Source organism: Atractosteus spatula, chromosome 10, assembly GCF_055471065.1.
Source record: "Atractosteus spatula isolate fAtrSpa1 chromosome 10, fAtrSpa1.hap1, whole genome shotgun sequence".
NCBI classification, from domain to species: Eukaryota; Metazoa; Chordata; class Actinopteri; order Semionotiformes; family Lepisosteidae; genus Atractosteus; species Atractosteus spatula.
In genome coordinates, this window is record NC_142715.1 from 23,809,835 (window position 1) to 23,828,583 (window position 18,749).

The window sequence follows — 18,749 nt, forward strand, 5'->3', positions numbered from 1 at the left end:
GCTGTTTCCGCCCGGTCTCGAACTGGGGACCTTTCGAGTGTTAGGCGAACGTGATAGCCGCTACACTAGGGAAACCTGCAGGGACCGCTGCTGGTGTCTCACTTGCGTTTCGGGCTGAGAAAGGGAAGAGTCACTTTAGGCAGGGGGCGCTGGAGAGAGGAACAAAGGGCGCGATGAAACAAAATGCCAAAACCCGGGATCCAACCAGGGACCTTTAGATCTTCAGTCTAACGCTCTCCCAGCTGAGCTATTTCGGCGGTGCACAGAGCGCACAGCCACCTGCTCCAGCCATCCTGTGTTGCGGCATGAGCGCACCAAGAGGAGCGGGAGAGTGTTGCAGGAACGTCACTCAGAAGGAAAGCCACCCAGCTGCGCTCTCTGAGCTCTGTCCAGCGCATCTTCCTCGCATGGACTCCTGCCTGCGACGGGCAGGAAACAATTAGCAAGAACAGAACAACACCCCATGGGTGTCTCATGACCACACCTTAGGTTGTGACACGTGCAGGTGTGAGGGGTTGCCGGGCTACTTTGGAGCAGAGCTTGGGCGGAGGGGGGGCGGGAAAGCAGACAAAGAGGTGACACCTCAAGATCTGCACGATCACAGCTCTCCGCCGCCCCAGGCTTCCGCTCGATAAGCTACTGGACACACCCGCCCCTCCTCACACAGACCGTGGAAAAGCCCCCGAGTGGGAGGGCTCTCTCTTCCTCCCAGGAGTTCTTGGACATGATGCACAGACAGAGCGCGGGGAGCCGCCGCCTGCAAACACGGCTCCAGGCAGGACTCCGCTCCGCAGGAGCCGCAGAGCAGAGCAGAGCAGAGGAGATGGGGGCAGCTTAGCTCCTGTGCAGAGACCTGAGCTGTTGTTGCTGCGGACGCTGTCTTTTCTGTTCTCGGGGTAGGAGTGAATGTTGAGTTGCCCTTAGAAATGAAGCAGAGCACTTCAACGGCACGGGTGTGTGTGTGTGCGCCCTGGTGATTCTGGGAGACAGATCAAACCTGGGCTAAAAGAGAGGAGGCTTAGCCCTCTTCCATTTGCTACTTCAAAGTTGTACAACCCATTTGTATCTGCTAGGCGGCGCAGTCGTCGTGCACAAAGAACGCTTTGAAAAGCGTCCAAAGCAAGTCATTCCGAGTTGGTCGTTTGTGTTTTCCGTTCAGACGCGAAATGCTGAAATGATCTCTCGGCTCCTCGGTTGTCATTTCTGCTCCGTAAAGGAATCACAGCACGCGTCGCCTTCCAGCACGCTGGGTCGGGACACGATGCCGGGGGTCGGAGAGTGCGATGTCTTCCTCGTTAGTATAGTGGCAAGTATCCCCGCCTGTCACGTGGGAGACCGGGGTTCGATTCCCCGACGGGGAGTAGCTTTTCTTTTACCTCCTTAGAGAAAGGACTGCCTTTCACTTCTCTGTTTTCTTTCACAGCGTCGTGCACCTTTTCATTGCTCTCGCTTTCAGAGCCTCCGCACGGCACACGACTCGACATCAGGAAGCACATTGAAGTGAAAGCAGGGAGCGCTGCGACATGCACTGTGCAGATCCCGCCACACTAAGAGGTGAGTGGGTCTGCTCGATGCACAAAGAACGCTTTGATAAGCGTCAAAGGCAAGTCATTCCGAGTTGGTCGTTTGTGTTTTCCGTTCAGACGCGAAATGCTGAAATGATCTCTCGGCTCCTCGGTTGTCATTTCTGCTCCGTAAAGGAATCACAGCACGCGTCGGCTTCCAGCACGCTGGGTCGGGACACGATGCCGGGGGTCGGAGAGTGCGATGTCTTCCTCGTTAGTATAGTGGCAAGTATCCCCGCCTGTCACGTGGGAGACCGGGGTTCGATTCCCCGACGGGGAGTAGCTTTTCTTTTACCTCCTTAGAGAAAGGACTGCCTTTCACTTCTCTGTTTTCTTTCACAGCGTCGTGCACCTTTTCATTGCTCTCGCTTTCAGAGCCTCCGCACGGCACAAGACTCGACATCAGGAAGCACATTGAAGTGAAAGCAGGGAGCGCTGCGACATGCACTGTGCAGATCCCGCCACACTAAGAGGTGAGTGGGTCTGCTCGATGCACAAAGAACGCTTTGATAAGCGTCAAAGGCAAGTCATTCCGAGTTGGTCTTTTGTGTTTTCCGTTCAGACGCGAAATGCTGAAATGATCTCTCGGCTCCTCGGTTGTCATTACTGCTCCGTAAAGGAATCACAGCACGCGTCGGCTTCCAGCACGGTGGGTCGGGACACGATGCCGGGGGTCGGAGAGAGCGATGTCTTCCTCGATAGTATAGGACCTGTCACGCGGACCTGTCACCTGTCCCCACCTGTCACGCGGGAGACCGGGGTACATCAGGACGCGCATTGAAGTGAAAGCAGGATGCGCGGCGACATGCACTGTGCAGATCCCGCCACACTAAGAGGTGAGTGGGTCTGTTCGATCCCCAATCCCCTTTTGTGCATGGCGACAAAAGAAGTCTGTTTCCGCCCGGTTTCGACCCGGGGACCTTTCGCGTGTGAGGCGAACGTGAGAACCACTACACTACGGAAACGGTGGTAAGATGTGCCCAGCGGCCCAGTGCTGAGCTTCGCCAATGCGATTCAGCTGCTTCCAGTGCCTTTATTGGAGTGCGCTGATGGACCGTGCTCTCTCTCCAGAGACCAGCACGCCTGTCATGGATGGAGCAGGAAAGGCGGCGCCACATTCTACAGCCCTCTCCACACAATCGACGAAATCGGGCTACTGAAGTGGAGAAAATCGCCTCTCCAGAAAGTGCAAATATCATCTTGGAGAGTATAAATCCTATTGCCGAAGGTCAGCCCTGTCTACCCGAGTAACCCTCCCACCTCCTGCAGCGATGATCAGCTCGTCTCACACGCGAGAGGTTTCGGCTGGAAACAAGCGCCCCCTCTTCTCGCACGTTTTGCACGTTCGAGTAGTTTTAATGCGGCTCCTTCGTACACGGTGCTGATCTTTTGGAAAGCAGGAGGCAAAACTGACACGTTCCCATACCGGGAGTCGAACCCGGGCCGCCTGGGTGAAAACCAGGAATCCTAACCGCTAAACCATATGGGAGCGCACAACCCTGCTGTTCCGGGCATCATGCAAGCAAACTACATAAATATGAGAAAACACGCAAGAGAGTTGTCACTCAGAGTGTCGAAGGGTCGATGTATACTGGGACTCAGTTGAAATGCAACGTCAGGACTTTTCTGAATTATGTCACACGAAGAGAGCACAGCCTTTTCCGCCCTGCCACGTGTGTATCGGTAACTCGCCGTGATCGTATAGTGGTCAGTACTTTGCGTTGTGGCCGCAACAACCCCGGTTCGAATCCGGGTCACGGCAGAATAGGGGCGTCTGCTTTTACTACTTGCACGAATAAAGGCACCGGAAATGCATTCGGAATAAATGACTGGTGGTTCAAGACCTCTGTGAAGTGCAGGAGCATGCAAGAAGAGGCTGTTTTCACCCGGTCTCGAACCTGGGATCTTTCGCATGTTAGGCAAACGTGATAACCTCTACACTACGGAAACCTGTAGGGTTTGCTGCTGGTGTATCGCTTGCGTTTCGGGCTGAGAAAGGGACGCTTCATTTTAGGCATTGGGCGCTGGAGAGAGGAACGATGAAGGGAGCGATGAAAAAAAATGCCGAAACCCGGGATCGAGCCAGGGACCTTTAGAACATACTCTCACGAATCGTTAGAATACGTGCGTTTGATCATCAATTGCGTAACAACCACATTCGTTCGACTTGAGCCATCAAGCTCAAAGTTTTCAAATCTTGAAAGCTGTCAGTGAGCACATCATAGTCTGCAGTACGCCCCGTAACTTGCGTACTTCAACAGAATGAAGAGCAGACAGCTCCATAAATATGCGAGGCGCAGAGAGTGCAAGGCGAGCCACACACGTTTCGGTGGCTGAGAGAGGGCAGTTTTTGCTTCTGCATTTCCCAAGTAAGGACGCATGATAACAAGCGATCGCGGTGCTCATTTACGACATAGTGGTGATGAGTTTTCAGTACGTGTTCTTTTGAACGAGCAATGAGGTTGCTGCCTTGGACAGCTGACTGAACGCTCTCATTGTGCCACGTGATGAGTATTCACCAGGCTCGTTCAGTCATTAGTCACATTCCATCGTTTGCCATAAGCTGATGTTGCAAGGTGATGTGGATATCAGTTCCCAGTTTTGTGGACAAGGACAAAAAGAGCACACAAGGGCTCATCCGGGAGTTGAACCCAGGACCTCCCGCACCTTAAGCGAGAATCATACCCCTAAACCAATGAGCCACGCCAGCACTTTCCATTTTATTCTGTCAGCGAGCTTGAGGACGGGGGAGAGGCGTCATTCGCTCGTCCAGTCGGACCTTTATCAATAAGTCAAGAAAGCCGCAATTACACGACTGCCTTGCAGACGAAGGGCAGTGAACTTCACCCGGTAAGAGGGGAAGAAGCGGCACTAGGCAACACCGAGGCATAACCCCCGCGAGGGGGTTTAGCTTGCATGGTACAGCGCTCGCTTAGCATGCGAGAGGTAGCGGGATCATTTCCCACATCCTCCAGGTGTGTGCTTAGAGCTTGATGTGCCGAAAGGTGTCCTTTAGCCTGTGGTCACGCCTTGCATGGAGAGCGTCATGCAGCTGTCAATCATTTCGCAGCCACGCCCCCTCTTCATCTTCTCTCTGCCTTAAGCGTCTCTGCCACTCTCTCTTCACATTTCATGTCAGCATGTCAGAAGTCCGAGTGACGTTTTTAATGGCTGAGTGAGGGCATGATGCTGAAGCAGAGAGGCCACTTCAGCCAGAGAGACTTGTGCTAGGTGAGATCTGAAAGACGGACTCGCAACACAAACAGACCAAAAAAGTATCGGTGAGATCAAAAGGCAAATGCAACATCCAGCAGAGGGCGTCTAAAGATTAGGGAACGGGCGACTGAAATCCATATGAGGCAAACTTTCTGGCTGTGTACTGCAGCTGGCCTCGTTGGCGTAGTTGGTAGCGCGTCAGGCTCATCATCTGAAGGTCCCGAGTTTGATCCTCACACGGGGCAGGGCTGCTTCCTCTCTTGCTCTTTTCAAACACTTGCGGCAACTGTTCGCTCATAACCACGTCTGGAATGCGTGACCTTTACACGGGGGAGAAGCAACACCGCATCCCTTTTCTAAAGAACATTCACATTTGGAAATAAGTCAAGAAATTTGCCATTACTTTCGCTCGCGCTGCTGTCAGCCTGCCCATGTTGCCAAAGAAAGATTCACTCGGCGTCAACATGACAGTACAGTACCACACTCCGTAAGCAAGAACTTCAGTGTTTGCAGTCACCTGATATGCCGATAGTCAAAGGAGCACAAAACACGAAGCGTCAAAAGACAAGATGAGTTGATGGAAAGAGCGTTGAATTGATGAGCACAAAAGTTCAGCTCGTACAATAGGCAACGAAGGTCCCGGCGTCGTCATCGCACTTGAAAGGACTGCCTTGCAGACTAAGGGCAGTGGGAGGTTGCTGTTTTGAGACGGAGGCATTGGGATGGTGGGCCGAGATCTATTCTTCTTAAGGAATTCTTCATCGTGAAAGATCGGTCCACAGGTCATCCAAAGAACTTACAAATTTTTTGGACTCAGGGAATCACGTGCTACCTGAAGAGAGTGAAGTGCTGAAACACATGACATGCCCCCTTGATCTCACATGCACAATTCTGCTGCAACATGCACAGCTACCGTCCATCAGGCAGTGGGGCTTCAGCAGAATTTGCTACGCCACCTGCAATTACATATCCAGCTGCACACATATACATGGCCCCTCTGTCCTTTTCAGGATCTCAAAAAAAAGCATAGCGTGGTTTTCCTGCAACCTGATTTACCGCATCTCCCTCAGAATGTGCCCCGTTGCATTCATTGCTGAAGCAGGACAGAGGCTAACGGACATGCCAGAACAGTTAGGCTCAGCGATCTCTCCAAAATATTGTGGTTGTAGTGGAAGAAATATGGTTTAAATTGTACCTTGGTATTTCAAACTCTCTCTAGAATGTTATCCATTTCTATTTTATTTTGACAGGAACTGGCTAATGACACTAGATGAAAAGAGAAGAAAGAAAACACAACGTTTCGGCCGTGGAGCCTTCTTCAGGTGTGAGGGCTCCACGGCTGAAATGTTGTGTTTTCTTTCTTCTCTTTTAAGCATGGAATAGACCTATTACTTGTTCCTTTGCAGCCTACGCATGCTGACACAGCTCCTCACCTGAACTGCTAATGATGCCTGGTAGTTTGTGGTACTTGGGTATTGTCTTATGTTTGCTCAAACTGCATATGTGTGATTGCATATTTTTGGGTATTTTCATATGTCAATATTTAATTCACTGACATTCCTGTATGCTTGGAAGGAAGGCAGATTGGATTTGACACAGGACGCCTGCTCATATATGTTAATCTTTGTTGGGCTGGAAAAACAATGATAAAAAGTGAATGAAAAAAGATCTCTCCAACATTTCCCTTCTCTTGGCCATGGTTACACTGCCCTTTCTTTCTGTCTTTTGTCCTTCTACAAAGATTCCAGGGCTCTTTATCCACCATAATATCAGAAGCCAAAAATAACCATCTAATGTGTAAACAGCATTTGTAATGTTTGTATCTGGAAGAGGTTAAGTATGTTTGCAAGACTTAGTTGATTACACCAGACTTACTTTGTTGTTGTCAGTTTTTTTTTCTCTTTTAAGAGGCTGTGCTGGACTGTACCACTATCATAAAAGATTTTTTTCAGGACACATCGCAGTTCCATAGTAGAAGTTATCAAGAGTAGAATTCCATAGGACATTATTTATCAACATCTAACATTACCCAGTGTGAGACTCTGCCAGTAAACCTCAGAGCATTGAGTTCTCCACTGGTGAAGATGGCTTTCTGAAGTCATGAAGTCCACTGCTGGGATGCCTGAGAGACAGTGATTGAATCCTGGCTGGAATTAGGCTCTCTGTTAGTGTTGATCTGTGGGAATTATGTGGTAAAAAGGGAAAACTCCTTTACTTTAATCACTTTGAAAGTTCAAATGTACAGATCTTCAGAAACCCCAGTCTGAAGGATGAAGCAGGTTCTGCTCAAGGAGTTGCCTACGTTTTGCTCCATTCACTCCAAGCAGATAGTCCAACATTTGCCTTCTCTCGGCCATGATTACACTGCCCTTTCTTTCATATTTGTCATTCTACAAAGATTTCAGGACTCTTAATCCACCATAATATCAGAAGCCAAAATTAACCTTCTAACATGTACAAATCATTTGCAATGAAAGGAGGTGGAAGGGTTTAAGAATGTTTGTAAGACCTGGTTGATTACCACACATAGACATACTTTGTCGTCAGTTTTTTTTCTCTTTGAAAGGCTATAGGAGGGGTGTGATGGACTGTACCACTATCATAGAAGATGTTTTTCTTCTAAGGACACTTCTGTAGCGGCAAGGCGTATTTAAAATATAGGAATTAAGTTTGCTGCTCCCTTGCCAGTCCCTCTCTCCCTCATCTCAGTGCAGCTGGATACAGAGAGGCCATTCCATCTGGTTCACATTTAAGGTGTTTTTCTAGCTGATAGAGTTTCCTGATAAGGAACAGCTCCCAACGCTGAGATTCACCAGCCACCCTAATAAGTGGTCATCTCTGGTGCCTTACTGTTTGGGAGATTCCATGGGAGAGTCTCATCCCAAGGTTTACAACCCTAAGGTCAGAGGTCATTGTTACTCATCCTCCACCTCAATCAGCCAATCAGGAACTGGAAGGGCAGGGTAACCCCACGTGGGTCTCGAATGCCCGCGGAACTTTAAGCCACTGAACTACTGTAGTTCCTCCAGATAAAAAAGGCAGCACAATGCCTAGTTAGTGTTGGCTTTAACTAGCAAAGTTTGTGCACAGGAGAAAAGATGACTGTGGGTCCCAGCAAGTCAGGAAGAGGACCGGTTCGTTCCTGAAGAAGTGCTAGTTCTGAATAGTGATTCAGCTGTCCACAGTTCCGACCTGTTCACGAGGCCTGCTGCTGGTGCTAACCTCGGGTGGATCCTCTGGTTACTTTATAGCAACCTCCGCTCTAGACTCTTAGAACAAAGGAAAGTTCTGGCACTCGGACACACTGGCCGTTCCGTGGTTGTCCGGGCTGAGTCTCAGGATGGTCAGGAGGCGCGCTGCAAGAATGTCCTGCCTTTGGGAGCCTTCTGCTCCTTGGCCGTCCTGCCCTGGAATTCTCCTTTGAATTCCCTTTAGAAAAGTCCACAGAATTCAGAATTCTCCTGAATCTCTCAGGCTCTCTGTGCTGCCTGTTTTTACCTGAAGGAACTTCAGCTCGTTCATTGGCTGAAAGTTCCATGGGCATCAGAGTCCCACGTGGGTTACTCGGCCCTACCAGTCCCTGATTGGTTGATCAAGGTGAGATATAAGTCACTTACTCCTGACACTTAGGAATGCAGTCCAGATGTCCATCTGGCACTCCCTAGACAGATAGGCGCCAATGGATGACCATTGATCATGATAGCCAGGCTTAGCTAAGTGCATCCCCCTTTGGGAGCTGTCCCTTATCAAAAGAAAACATCTTTAAATCAGCCTGCATGAATAGTTTCTCTGTGGCTGCACAACAGAGATGAACAGAGAGATGGGGCCTCATTTGGGAAAGCCCACAACACTTAATTCTGTCTTATTAACAAGCATTGCTGCTATATCCCCTTAAGCACGCCTGCTCTTGTCTGATCTCAGAAGGTAAGCAGGGACAGGCCTAGTTAGTACTTGGATGGGAGACTGCCTGGGAATACTAGGTGCTGTAAGCTTTTAAGCGCAGGAGGCGCCCTATCCCCGCTCGCTCGCTCATTCCCCTGTTCACACGTGCAGTGCGGCTTTTTGGCTTTTTATTTGTCAGCTTTGGTGAGACACAGGTGCTTGTGTATTAGCATGAGCGTTTTTTATTCTTATCATGAACCTTATGTACTGTATCTCTACATCCCATAACCTTTAACGGCAGGTGCCTGGGTGTTGACATGTTGTGATGTAATATTTATTTTAAAAGTAAACATTTTAGTAAAGTCTGTTATATTGTTAAAATCTATAAGCGTTATAAATATCAATTTTTGCTCGTGCTTATAAGTTATCGCTGCTAAATGTGTCTTATTCAATTATTTTAACACTTTTATGACCTATCCACTAAAATATAAAGACCCGCCCTACAATGCTCTTCTCAAAAGATAAAATAAGTTTTACATTTTTTGATTCAATGTAATTTCTTTTCTAGAGAAACACACATCATTTGAGGCTTGGGTTGCATGTTAATATTTTTAAGGTTTAAAGACTTTACGTTCACAGTACGTGGAAAATCATTTCAAACTTTTGAAAAGTTGTTGAGAATTTGTCATTGAAATAAGCTTACATATTTTAATTCAACGTGATTACTTTTCACTCTCAATAAAACACGTGTGATTTTGGGGCGGGGGGATATGGTGGGGCGTTCTAAAACATCACAACCATTTGAAAAATGTCTTGAGCTATGTAGGCATGGTTACAAATTTGGAGTTTATGCTTAAATTAGCCGACTTGCTGGTTTTGAAGTGTGACACCTGAGCTGTCAGGCCCCGATATTGACTGCTGCGAAGATGGCTTCTTTGAGTAGTGAATCATTGGATTCCTCTGCTATGCAAACTGAAGAAGTAGGTTGCTAAAATATGTTTTCTGATAGTGGAATTGTCGTTTCAATCTGGGTTTAACGTATTTCGTTTTCAACACTTTGTCTTCTTTTTAGCAAAAGCTGACCCAGCACTCAGTGGTGTGTGACAGTGGCTGTCATGTGAACTCTGACGGTGATTCAGGTGTTGGGGGTCCGTCAACGACTGATGAAGAGTTGCTACCAATGGTAAATATTAAACCACAGCAAGTTCGAAGCAAACGAAAAACTCTAACACAAAAGAGGCATTACAATTGTAAATATTTTAGGTAAAAAGCATGCCTATTTATTTTGTTAAGCCTTCCTTTTCTTTTTTCCTTTAATAGAATAACGAAGAGGTCGACGCATCAATCTTCAAACTACCATCAAGCTTGAATGTTTCGTGTCTGTTCATGTGTGCTCGCCAAAATGTGATTAATGATGATGTTCAACCTAGTTTAGCTAACGATGGCTCTAATGAGCCCTATGCTATGGATCAGATTGGAAAGTCGGTGGTATGTTGCACCTTCAACCATTGTTTAAAGGGGGTTGTGGTTGATGAATGCGCGGCTTGTTTGATTAATCATCCAGGTCAACGGGGTCACACATGCCTAGTTGTCGGGTGCGCGGATGGGTACTGTGGTATCTCCGGGGGAAAGTTTATGTAAATGAAATAGTACTCACACCACACTTTTCTTTCCTGAGTTTCGTGGCGTTTCTTCCTCCAACTATCTTCCAAATACAGTCCGTAATCCGTTCCCTTAATCCTGATCCGATCCGAGTTCCAAAAGTCCGTAATAAAGCCAATCCGCGATGTATCCTTATCCAGTGTCCGTAATCCAAAAACCATAAACCTTTTCTCCTTTCAGTAGTCCGTTATTCCTTAGCCCGATCTTTAACATACACATCTTTCCTCTCTTTTCCTCCAAACCGCATTCACCTTATCGGCTTCCGCCCTGTTCACTGCCTCCGGGGCACTTATATTTCGGTTCCTGATGCGGCTCAGCTGTGTCTCATTGTTTCTCAGGGTAGACCCTTTCCATTTACTGGTCATCTGATTCTTTTTGGCAGCCATTTTGCTAAGGTCCATATCTAGTATTTTAAGTAGGTCATTCCGAAAATACCTGTTATGAATGACCCTTCCCCTAGTTATGTTACAGTACAAAGATGTGTTGTTTGCCGCATTAGAAATGTATAAGTGTCTCAGTTTAGCCTGAATTTTATCGGCTGTTCTGTACATCGCCAGAGGCCTGGGTGCCTATACTTTTACAGATGATACTGAGCGGAGTATAAAGCACTTGCTGAGAAAAATAATTGACGACCGCTCGCCATATGAGTATGTACGCTCCTTACTTGTAAAGGTAGATGGAAAAATACTAGACGTGACTTTTGGTGCATTGCAAAACTTATTTTATACTTATTTATACAAAAAAAAAAGATCTATGTAAAACCAGGGCTGTGAAATACTCGCAATGTGAATAGAGCTTTCACTCTGTTTTACAGACACAGGTGTGCCATCGTGAGAAGAATGAAAAATTTCGAATGTATACGTACATACTTACGAACTTTCATACGAGCTCTTGCTCTTGAATATTTTTTTGAATTCGCTAAATCACACAAAACACCAGCATCACTCATCGTAAGCATCTGACCAATTACATTCCTGAATTTTAAACGCATTTAGTATTTATTTTTAACTTGTTTTATTTATTTTTGTAAAAAAAATACACACCTGTTTTAAGTATTCTTGCCATTTTTAGCATATTGTAAGTGGATATTTTTCAAACATTTTGTTTTTAAATCATATGAAACACAATCAACCCATTGTAACTTCCCATTGATAATTCCTGAGCTTTGTAGCTGTGTATTATTTCTTTTTACCTTGTTTTAATATTTTTTATTATTATTATTGCATTTTACAGAGCTTTTTAATATATTGTGAGCATTTTAGTGTCATTTTAAAATAGGACTATCAATGCTCCTGACTTTTAAACCTGTATTTCTTCTAACATTAATCTCTCCACCTACAGATGAGGAGGGAGGTATTTGATTTTAAACTGGTTGATTTGGTGGGGGGGCGGGAAATGTACATTCATTTCCTTGTGTGTATCACCAGTGGGAAACTTTTTGGATGAATACAAGTACCCTCGCCATTCCATGCGTGACGTAAGCAAAGTGTAATTCCTGTCTTTATAGTGTGCTTGTTAGAGACTTAGCTGGCACCCAGAGCACTTTAAATCCCGGAGTCAGCAGCCCAAGACAAGAGAGCTTCCTTCGTCTATGTTTTTTTGCGTGAAGGGGGGAAACCATGCGTGTGCTGCAAACGATCTTAGTATCGAAGTGCCGTCCCACATAACCGATCCGAACAATCTGCTTTACAGAGGAGCACTGCCGGAGCTTATCGTTGGCAAACTGAAGACCAGGCTGACCTCTTCTGTGACTCTTGAACACTGAGTCTCAAGGTTGTGAATTCAAGCTCCACGCTGGCGGGAAATTCCATAGGTAATGATCACATTTTCTTGCATGCTAATCAAAAGAAATATTAAGAAACTTTCCCGATACCAGTTTTTTACAAAAGTAAAGGCACATGGCACATGTGTGCCACATCACGTCCGAGTTTAGTGACAACTACCTCAGAGATTGTAAGCTGGGTAGTTTCAGATCAGATCACTTTTTTTATCAAAGGTTCAAGCAAACCCAAATACTTTTGCAAGAGACATTTCAGAATCCCAGTCAAATCCAGTACGATTGCTGGATCCTTCGAATTCGACTGAACTATAGCACAGATCTGCAGTCCACCATTAGAATACTGTGGGTGTGTTGTATAAGCCATACCGCCCAAAATAGTTCTGAAACAGGAGATGCATCCTCGTTTAGGAATGTGGTATAAAGTGAAATGGTCTGGGAAGAGTCCTACGTTTGAACAGTTCAAAATAGACGTAAAGGGGTATTTACGGACTCTTTCGAAATGTAAGAACAAGCTGTGCGGACCTTATCTTTATTTACCTTGTGTAATCGTTTTTCATAAAGTGTAATTGTATTATAGCATGTGCCCCTGACGATTTTCTTGATACGTTATGTGTGCTCTTGTTTGTATTTTATGTAGTTTTGTTGTTCAAATAAAACGTAAAAGACACAACTTTCTGGATGCGGCTGCTGTAAAAATAAAATGACATCAAGGGACATCATCTCGCCATGAGAGGGGAAGCATCTCAGAAAAAGCAGGTGCAGTCGGTTCCACGGTCATAACGCCACTAAGTCGGGCGACAAGAGCAAAAGCCACCCGGCTTCCTCCGGGCAAGTAATGAGACAAAGAAACAGCACACAGTGGGTAGTGTGGCCGAGCGGTCTAAGGTGCTGGATTAAGGCTCCAGTCTCTTCGGGGGGCGTGGGTTCAAATCCCACCGCTGCCAGGTGCTTCTGTCGAAACCCCCTTTCAGTTGACTTCAGACGAAAGGGAGGGAACTGCTTTTTGGCAGTCTCTCGAGAAACTAAGCAAAGTGTTTAAAGATACTTTCTCAGCTTGACATCAAGGCACAAAACAAAAACCTTCTTGCGTCCTCTCAACCCAAAAGCGCTTTGCCACTTTTTGCGTTATGCAGGGAACGACGTCTGCCCAGATCACTTTTGTGTCAATGCAAATCGTAGTGTGCCCTCCGTTTTAATGTTGGCTGTGCTGGCGTGCTGCTTCTGTCTGTGAAACTTGAATGTTCTGCTTCTTCACACCGAATCGTCGGCGGGGGTTGAGCTTGTTAAATCTTTGCGCATATCGCTCCTTTGGAAGTACTTCGTCCAAGTTCAAAAGCGATCGTGGGATTTACTTCATGCGTTCAAAAAGCATGCCTCGCACGACAGATTTAAATGGGGAATGGAGCCTGCTTCTTGCTGTTTTTCCTGTGGTTGCAGTTACAAAGTTGATCGTGCTTTCACATTCTGTTAACAGTATTCACTGGCTGAGCTTTATCAGTTGGTTCGTAAAGGAATCTCTGCTTCGGTTCCAGAAAAGTCATCTGTAGTGTGTTTTTTTCCGTGCCCATGGCAGTCTTTTAAAGCTGGTAGTAATGGCGGCGAAGGTAACCATGCATGTGCTGCAAACGATCTTAGTATCGAAGTGCCGTCCCACATAACTGATCCGAACAATCTGCTTTACAGAGGAGCACTGCCGGAGCTTATCGTTGGCAAACTGAAGACCAGGCCGACCTCTTCTGTGACTCTTAAACTGTAAATATTAAGGTTGTGATTTCAAGTTCCACACCTGCAGGAAATTCCATAGGTTATGATCAAATTTTCTTGTATGCTAATCAAAAGAAATATTAAGAAACTTTTCCCAAAACAAGTTTCACAGTGACTTTGTAGGTGACATTTTCCTGATGAGAATAAGGTTTCGTATGCGATCAATAACAGCACCAGAATAAAATACCGGAAAGAAATGACCTGTCACTAAGAGAATTCATTAAATGACGCCGAGACATAATCAGAAAATCAACATCAAGAAAATGTTAATCACTTTACATATTCTTTAGCATTTTTATATATACACATTCTTATAGACGTTCAAGGTGTTCTAGTCGCTGTACTCTTCGTAGATAATCTAAACGAAATTACAGTACAGTACAGGACACGCAGTGTGGAGCTCACACAACGAATACTCTTGAACACAAAAAAAGTAAAGGCACACGGCACATCACGTCTGAGTTTAGTGACAACTACCTCAGAGATTGTAAGCTGGGTAGTTTCAAATCACTTTTTTATTAAAGGTTCAAGCAAACCTGAATAACTTTGCAAGAGACATTTCAGAATCCTAGTCAAATTCAGTACGATTGCTGTATTGATTGTACTGATTGCGGATGCTGTAAAAATAAAATGACATCAAGGGTGCTGTACACAGAGGTCTGAAGCGTGCTCCACAGAAGAACCTTATCCAGAGGTGTTAAAGAAGTCGAGATCTTGCCATGAGAGGGGAAGTGTTGCGCCCCTGAAGAGGGAAATGATAAAATAATCAGTCACTCAACTCGTTTCCTCATCAGTGGCTTTTAGTGTGATTCTATATAGGATAAACAATTTACAGTAATACAATATAACAAAGAATATAAGCTGAAAGTTACACAAATGCTTCTTAATATTTTTCTAATTATACATTAAGAAAATATTCTGCATTATGTCTTCTCCTTAGTATATTCTACATTTCAGTAAAACACAATCTAAATCGGCGATATCACAAGACCACGTTAGTATTTCTTTAAAAACATAATGTTCACTAGCAATATAAATGTGGAGCACTTTGGTTATTATAAAAAACACCAATAAATAAAGAAAACCAGGAACAGTGAAATAATCTAAGGCCATTACCGAACATTAACTAAATTGCTAATCACTAAAACATTCACATTTCATTTAATATACCAAATACATGGCATTTATGCTAACCATGAGGATTGGTGCTACCAACTTTGTTCTAATAACTCGATATAATTTAACAAATACACTCAAATCTGACTGGAAAATACTTTTGTCAAATAAATCATTGACAAGTTTTCTGCAAATCACAATCGTGTTTTATACACTTTTTACCTGAAGAGGGAAATGATTTATAGTTACTCAACTCTTTCTTTCCTCATCAGTGGCTTTTATTAGTGTGAATGAGGAAAGGCAATGGGAGCTCCCTCTCACTGTGTTTCACAGTCATAAGTAGTAAATTATCGATTAAAACTGTAGACTCTACGGGTAGATAACAGATAAAAAGATTGAACAAAATAACATTCCAGTGAAAACTATACGAAATGACAGCGTCCATTTTACTTTTACATGTATCTATTTTAACAGCTGTGTAACTTTTAATAAACACAGTATCACGTATTCCATTCAGTTTTTTTCCAACAAGCAATGTTTGTTACTTCCAATCAGATTGCAATCAATTTTTTTTTTGCTTATCGTACTTTTGAGCACACGTTCTCTGCTATTGTGTGCTGTATTATTCTTTCTTGCCTCACCAGGGTTATAAGGTGGAAGGCAGAAGGTTATTCTTTACATTTATACTCCAGTTCTTTCTTCTATCACCCATCTAGGCTTATACTTCTGTCCTCTCCACACCTCACATTCTTCTCCGTCATCACCACCTCTCGCAGCCCATCACTACCTGTTTTTTTTACCCTTTTTGCTTGTCGCACAACCCTTCTTTTAACTTTTTTTAAAAGTTTGTCTTCTTTTCTTGACTTAGCATTGCTAAACAACATTCGTATTAATTCCCTTCCCATATTCTCATAACTTAATAACAATACTATTGCCATTCATTTAGCAGCAGCTGCAACTCACAACTGGCAACCCACTGAAGCTCAGCAGGTGTGAGCCTGGTCAGTACCTGGATGGGAGACCTCCTGGGAAAAACTAAGGATGCTGCTGGAAGAGGTGTTTGTGGGGCTTGCAGGGGGTGCTCACCCTGAGGTCCATGTGGGTCCTAATGCCCCACTATAGTGATGGGGACACTATACTGTAAACAGGTGCCGTCCTTCAGAGGAGATGTAAAACCGAGGTCCTGAATCTCTGTGGTCATTCAAAATCCCAGGGCGTTTCTCGAAAAAGAGTAGGGGTGTAACCCTGGCGTCCTGGCCAAATTTCCCATTAGCCCTTACCAATCATGGCCTCCTAATAATCCCCATCTCTGCACTGGCTTCATTACTCTGCTCTCCTCCCCACTGATATCTGATGTGTGGGGAGCGTTCTGGTACACTATGGCTGTCGTCGCATCATCCAGGTGGATGCTGGATAGTGGTGGTGGAGGGGAGTCCCCATTACCTGTAAAGCGCTCTGAGTGGATTGTCCAGAAAAGCGCTATATAAGTGTAAGCAATTATTATTATTATTATTAAATTAAACAGGACTATACTTAACATTCCAAGACTATAATGAATTCAATGCAATTAAGAAATTAATTCAATGTAGACCTAATTCATTTTAAAATTGAATAAAACTAAAAACTTTATACATTATACACATAAATTAAACTCCATGACAAAACTATTTCAGTTTTAGTTAACTGTAAATAAGAGTATAGTCATAATTTAATTGACCAGACGAACTCAAAAGTGTCTGACTACAAAGTGACTAATAGGCATCACTAATAGACATTTTGGGAACAAGTAAAGGTTTGTTTCATGCTGAAAAGAGAAGAAAATAAATGTTTCGGCTGTGGAGCCTTCTTCGGATGTCACATGCAGACGCATCTACCTACTTGAACTAAAAGACATTTTAGTTGACTTGACTGGTGACTGACCTGGTGACTAGATTGGGGTTTTTAAGTCACCTGACTGGAAAAAACTCTTCCCACACTAACTGCAGCTGAATGGTCTCTCTCCTGTGTTAATGCACTGGTGCCTTTTTAAGACAAGCGATTGACTAAAACTCTTCCTACACTGACTGCAGCTGAACGGTCTCTCTCCTGTGTGAATGTGCTGGTGCGTTATTAAGTTACTTGACCGACTAAAACTCTTCCCACACTGACTACAGCTGTATGGTCTCTCTCCTGTGTGGATGTGCTGGTGCATTTTTAGGTGATGTGATTTAATAAAACTCTTCCCACACTGACTGCAGCTGAACGGTCTCTCTCCAGTGTGAATGCGCTGGTGGGTTATTAAGTTACTTGACCGACTAAAACTCTTCCCACACTGACTACAGCTGTATGGTCTCTCTCCTGTGTGGATGCGCTGGTGCATTTTTAGGTGATGTGATTTAATAAAACTCTTCCCACACTGACTGCAGCTGAACGGTCTCTCTCCAGTGTGAATGCGCTGGTGGATTTTTAAGTCATATGACTGAATAAAACTCTTCCCACACTGTCTGCAGCTGAATGGTCTCTCTCCTGTGTGGATACGCTGGTGCATTTTTAAGTTATGTGATTTAACAAAACTCTTCCCACACTGACTGCAGCTGAATGGTCTCTCTCCTGTGTGAATGCGCTGGTGGATTTTTAAGTCATATGACTGAATAAAACTCTTTCCACACTGACTGCAGCTGAAAGGTCTCTCTCCTGTGTGAATGCGCTGGTGGATTTTTAAGTCATATGACTTACTAAAACTTTTCCCACACTGACTGCAGCTGAAAGGTCTCTCTCCTGTGTGAAGGCGCTGGTGGATTTTTAAGTCATATGACTTACTAAAACTCTTCCCACACTGACTGCAGCTGAAAGGTCTCTCTCCTGTGTGAAGGCGCTGGTAGGGTTGTGAAATTCTAGACTCACAGAAACGCTGCTCCTCCCTGTGCCATAATTGCAGTTTGTCCACTCCATCTGAGCAAGGCCTTGAGTGACTCTTCCTCATTCTCTGATCATGCTGGGGTCTCTTATTCTGCAAATGCTCCATGGAATGGTTTTGCTCTGTGTGCTGAAACTGAGATTTGTTTTCTCCACCGTGTCCTTCAGTGTGCTGTTCAGCAGTGTGAAACATCTGGGGCTCCTTCTCCAGCTCTTTGAGACTAAAACTGTCAAGTTCATTCAGTTCTTCCTCTCTTTGCCCAAGAACAAACATACTCTCCAGCTCATTAAAACTTTCAACAATGTTCTCAGTAATCAGATTATTAAACCTGGGTGTAAAGTGATCAGATACCAAGGGATCATATGATTGTTTTAGACTCTGCAATGACAGTCTCTCCACTTGAACAGAACAAGGCCTAATTATCATCATGCGCTGTAAGAGCTGCTGTTGCTCCTCCCTGTACTGACTCTTCTCTGTGTGCTGTGAATCAGTACTGTTCTCTTCACCAGGTACATCAGTCTGCTACTCTGCAGCATCAATCAACTTGGGCTCCATGTCCTGCTCTGTAAGATTTAAAACATCCAGTTCTTCACTGTGCTCTTGTACAGAGACACAGCCCAGTTCATTACAACCTTGTGTAATATTGTTTGTGTCCAGATTATTTCTCTTTTCTGTAAAATCATCACATACTAAGAGCCCAGGTGTCTCACTCTCAGGTTCTGTGTTCATCATGGGCACAGAGTACAGATCCTCGACAATCCGTCTGCTCACTGTGTGCTGCTCCCTGAGTGTCTCTTTCCCTTCTGCGGCAGTGAGCTCTGTCTCCTGCATTAGACTGGACCCCCACTCCTCCTCACTGTGTTGGTGT

The 18,749-nt window shown here is 44.8% G+C and overlaps 1 protein-coding gene and 2 non-coding genes across 3 annotated transcripts; 1 reads left to right on the forward strand and 2 right to left on the reverse strand.

Annotated features, from left to right (window-relative positions):
- Positions 1 to 2,982: 2,982 nt before the first annotated feature.
- On the reverse strand, positions 2,983 to 3,054 carry trnae-uuc (transfer RNA glutamic acid (anticodon UUC)). Its single transcript has one exon. It is a non-coding gene; the product is annotated as a tRNA-Glu (tRNA).
- A 9,912-nt stretch (positions 3,055 to 12,966) lies between these two features.
- On the forward strand, positions 12,967 to 13,049 carry trnal-aag (transfer RNA leucine (anticodon AAG)). The gene has a single exon. It is a non-coding gene; the product is annotated as a tRNA-Leu (tRNA).
- A 3,911-nt stretch (positions 13,050 to 16,960) lies between these two features.
- On the reverse strand, positions 16,961 to 18,436 carry LOC148826051 (uncharacterized). Its single transcript, XM_088926275.1, has 2 exons — positions 18,408 to 18,436; positions 16,961 to 18,101 (listed from the first exon to the last, which is right to left on the reverse strand). The coding sequence occupies exons 1-2, from the start codon at positions 18,434 to 18,436 to the stop codon at positions 16,961 to 16,963; spliced, it is 1,170 nt and encodes a 389-aa protein (XP_088782401.1).
- Positions 18,437 to 18,749: the final 313 nt, after the last annotated feature.

Coding starts and splice junctions, on each gene's coding strand:
- LOC148826051 (XM_088926275.1), bottom strand. CDS start 18,436: ATGGAGCCCAAGTTGATTGATGCTGCAGA. Junction 18,102..18,407: donor AAGTTGATTGATGCTGCAGA/GTAGCAGACTGA, acceptor TGACAGTTTTAG/TCTCAAAGAGCTGGAGAAGG.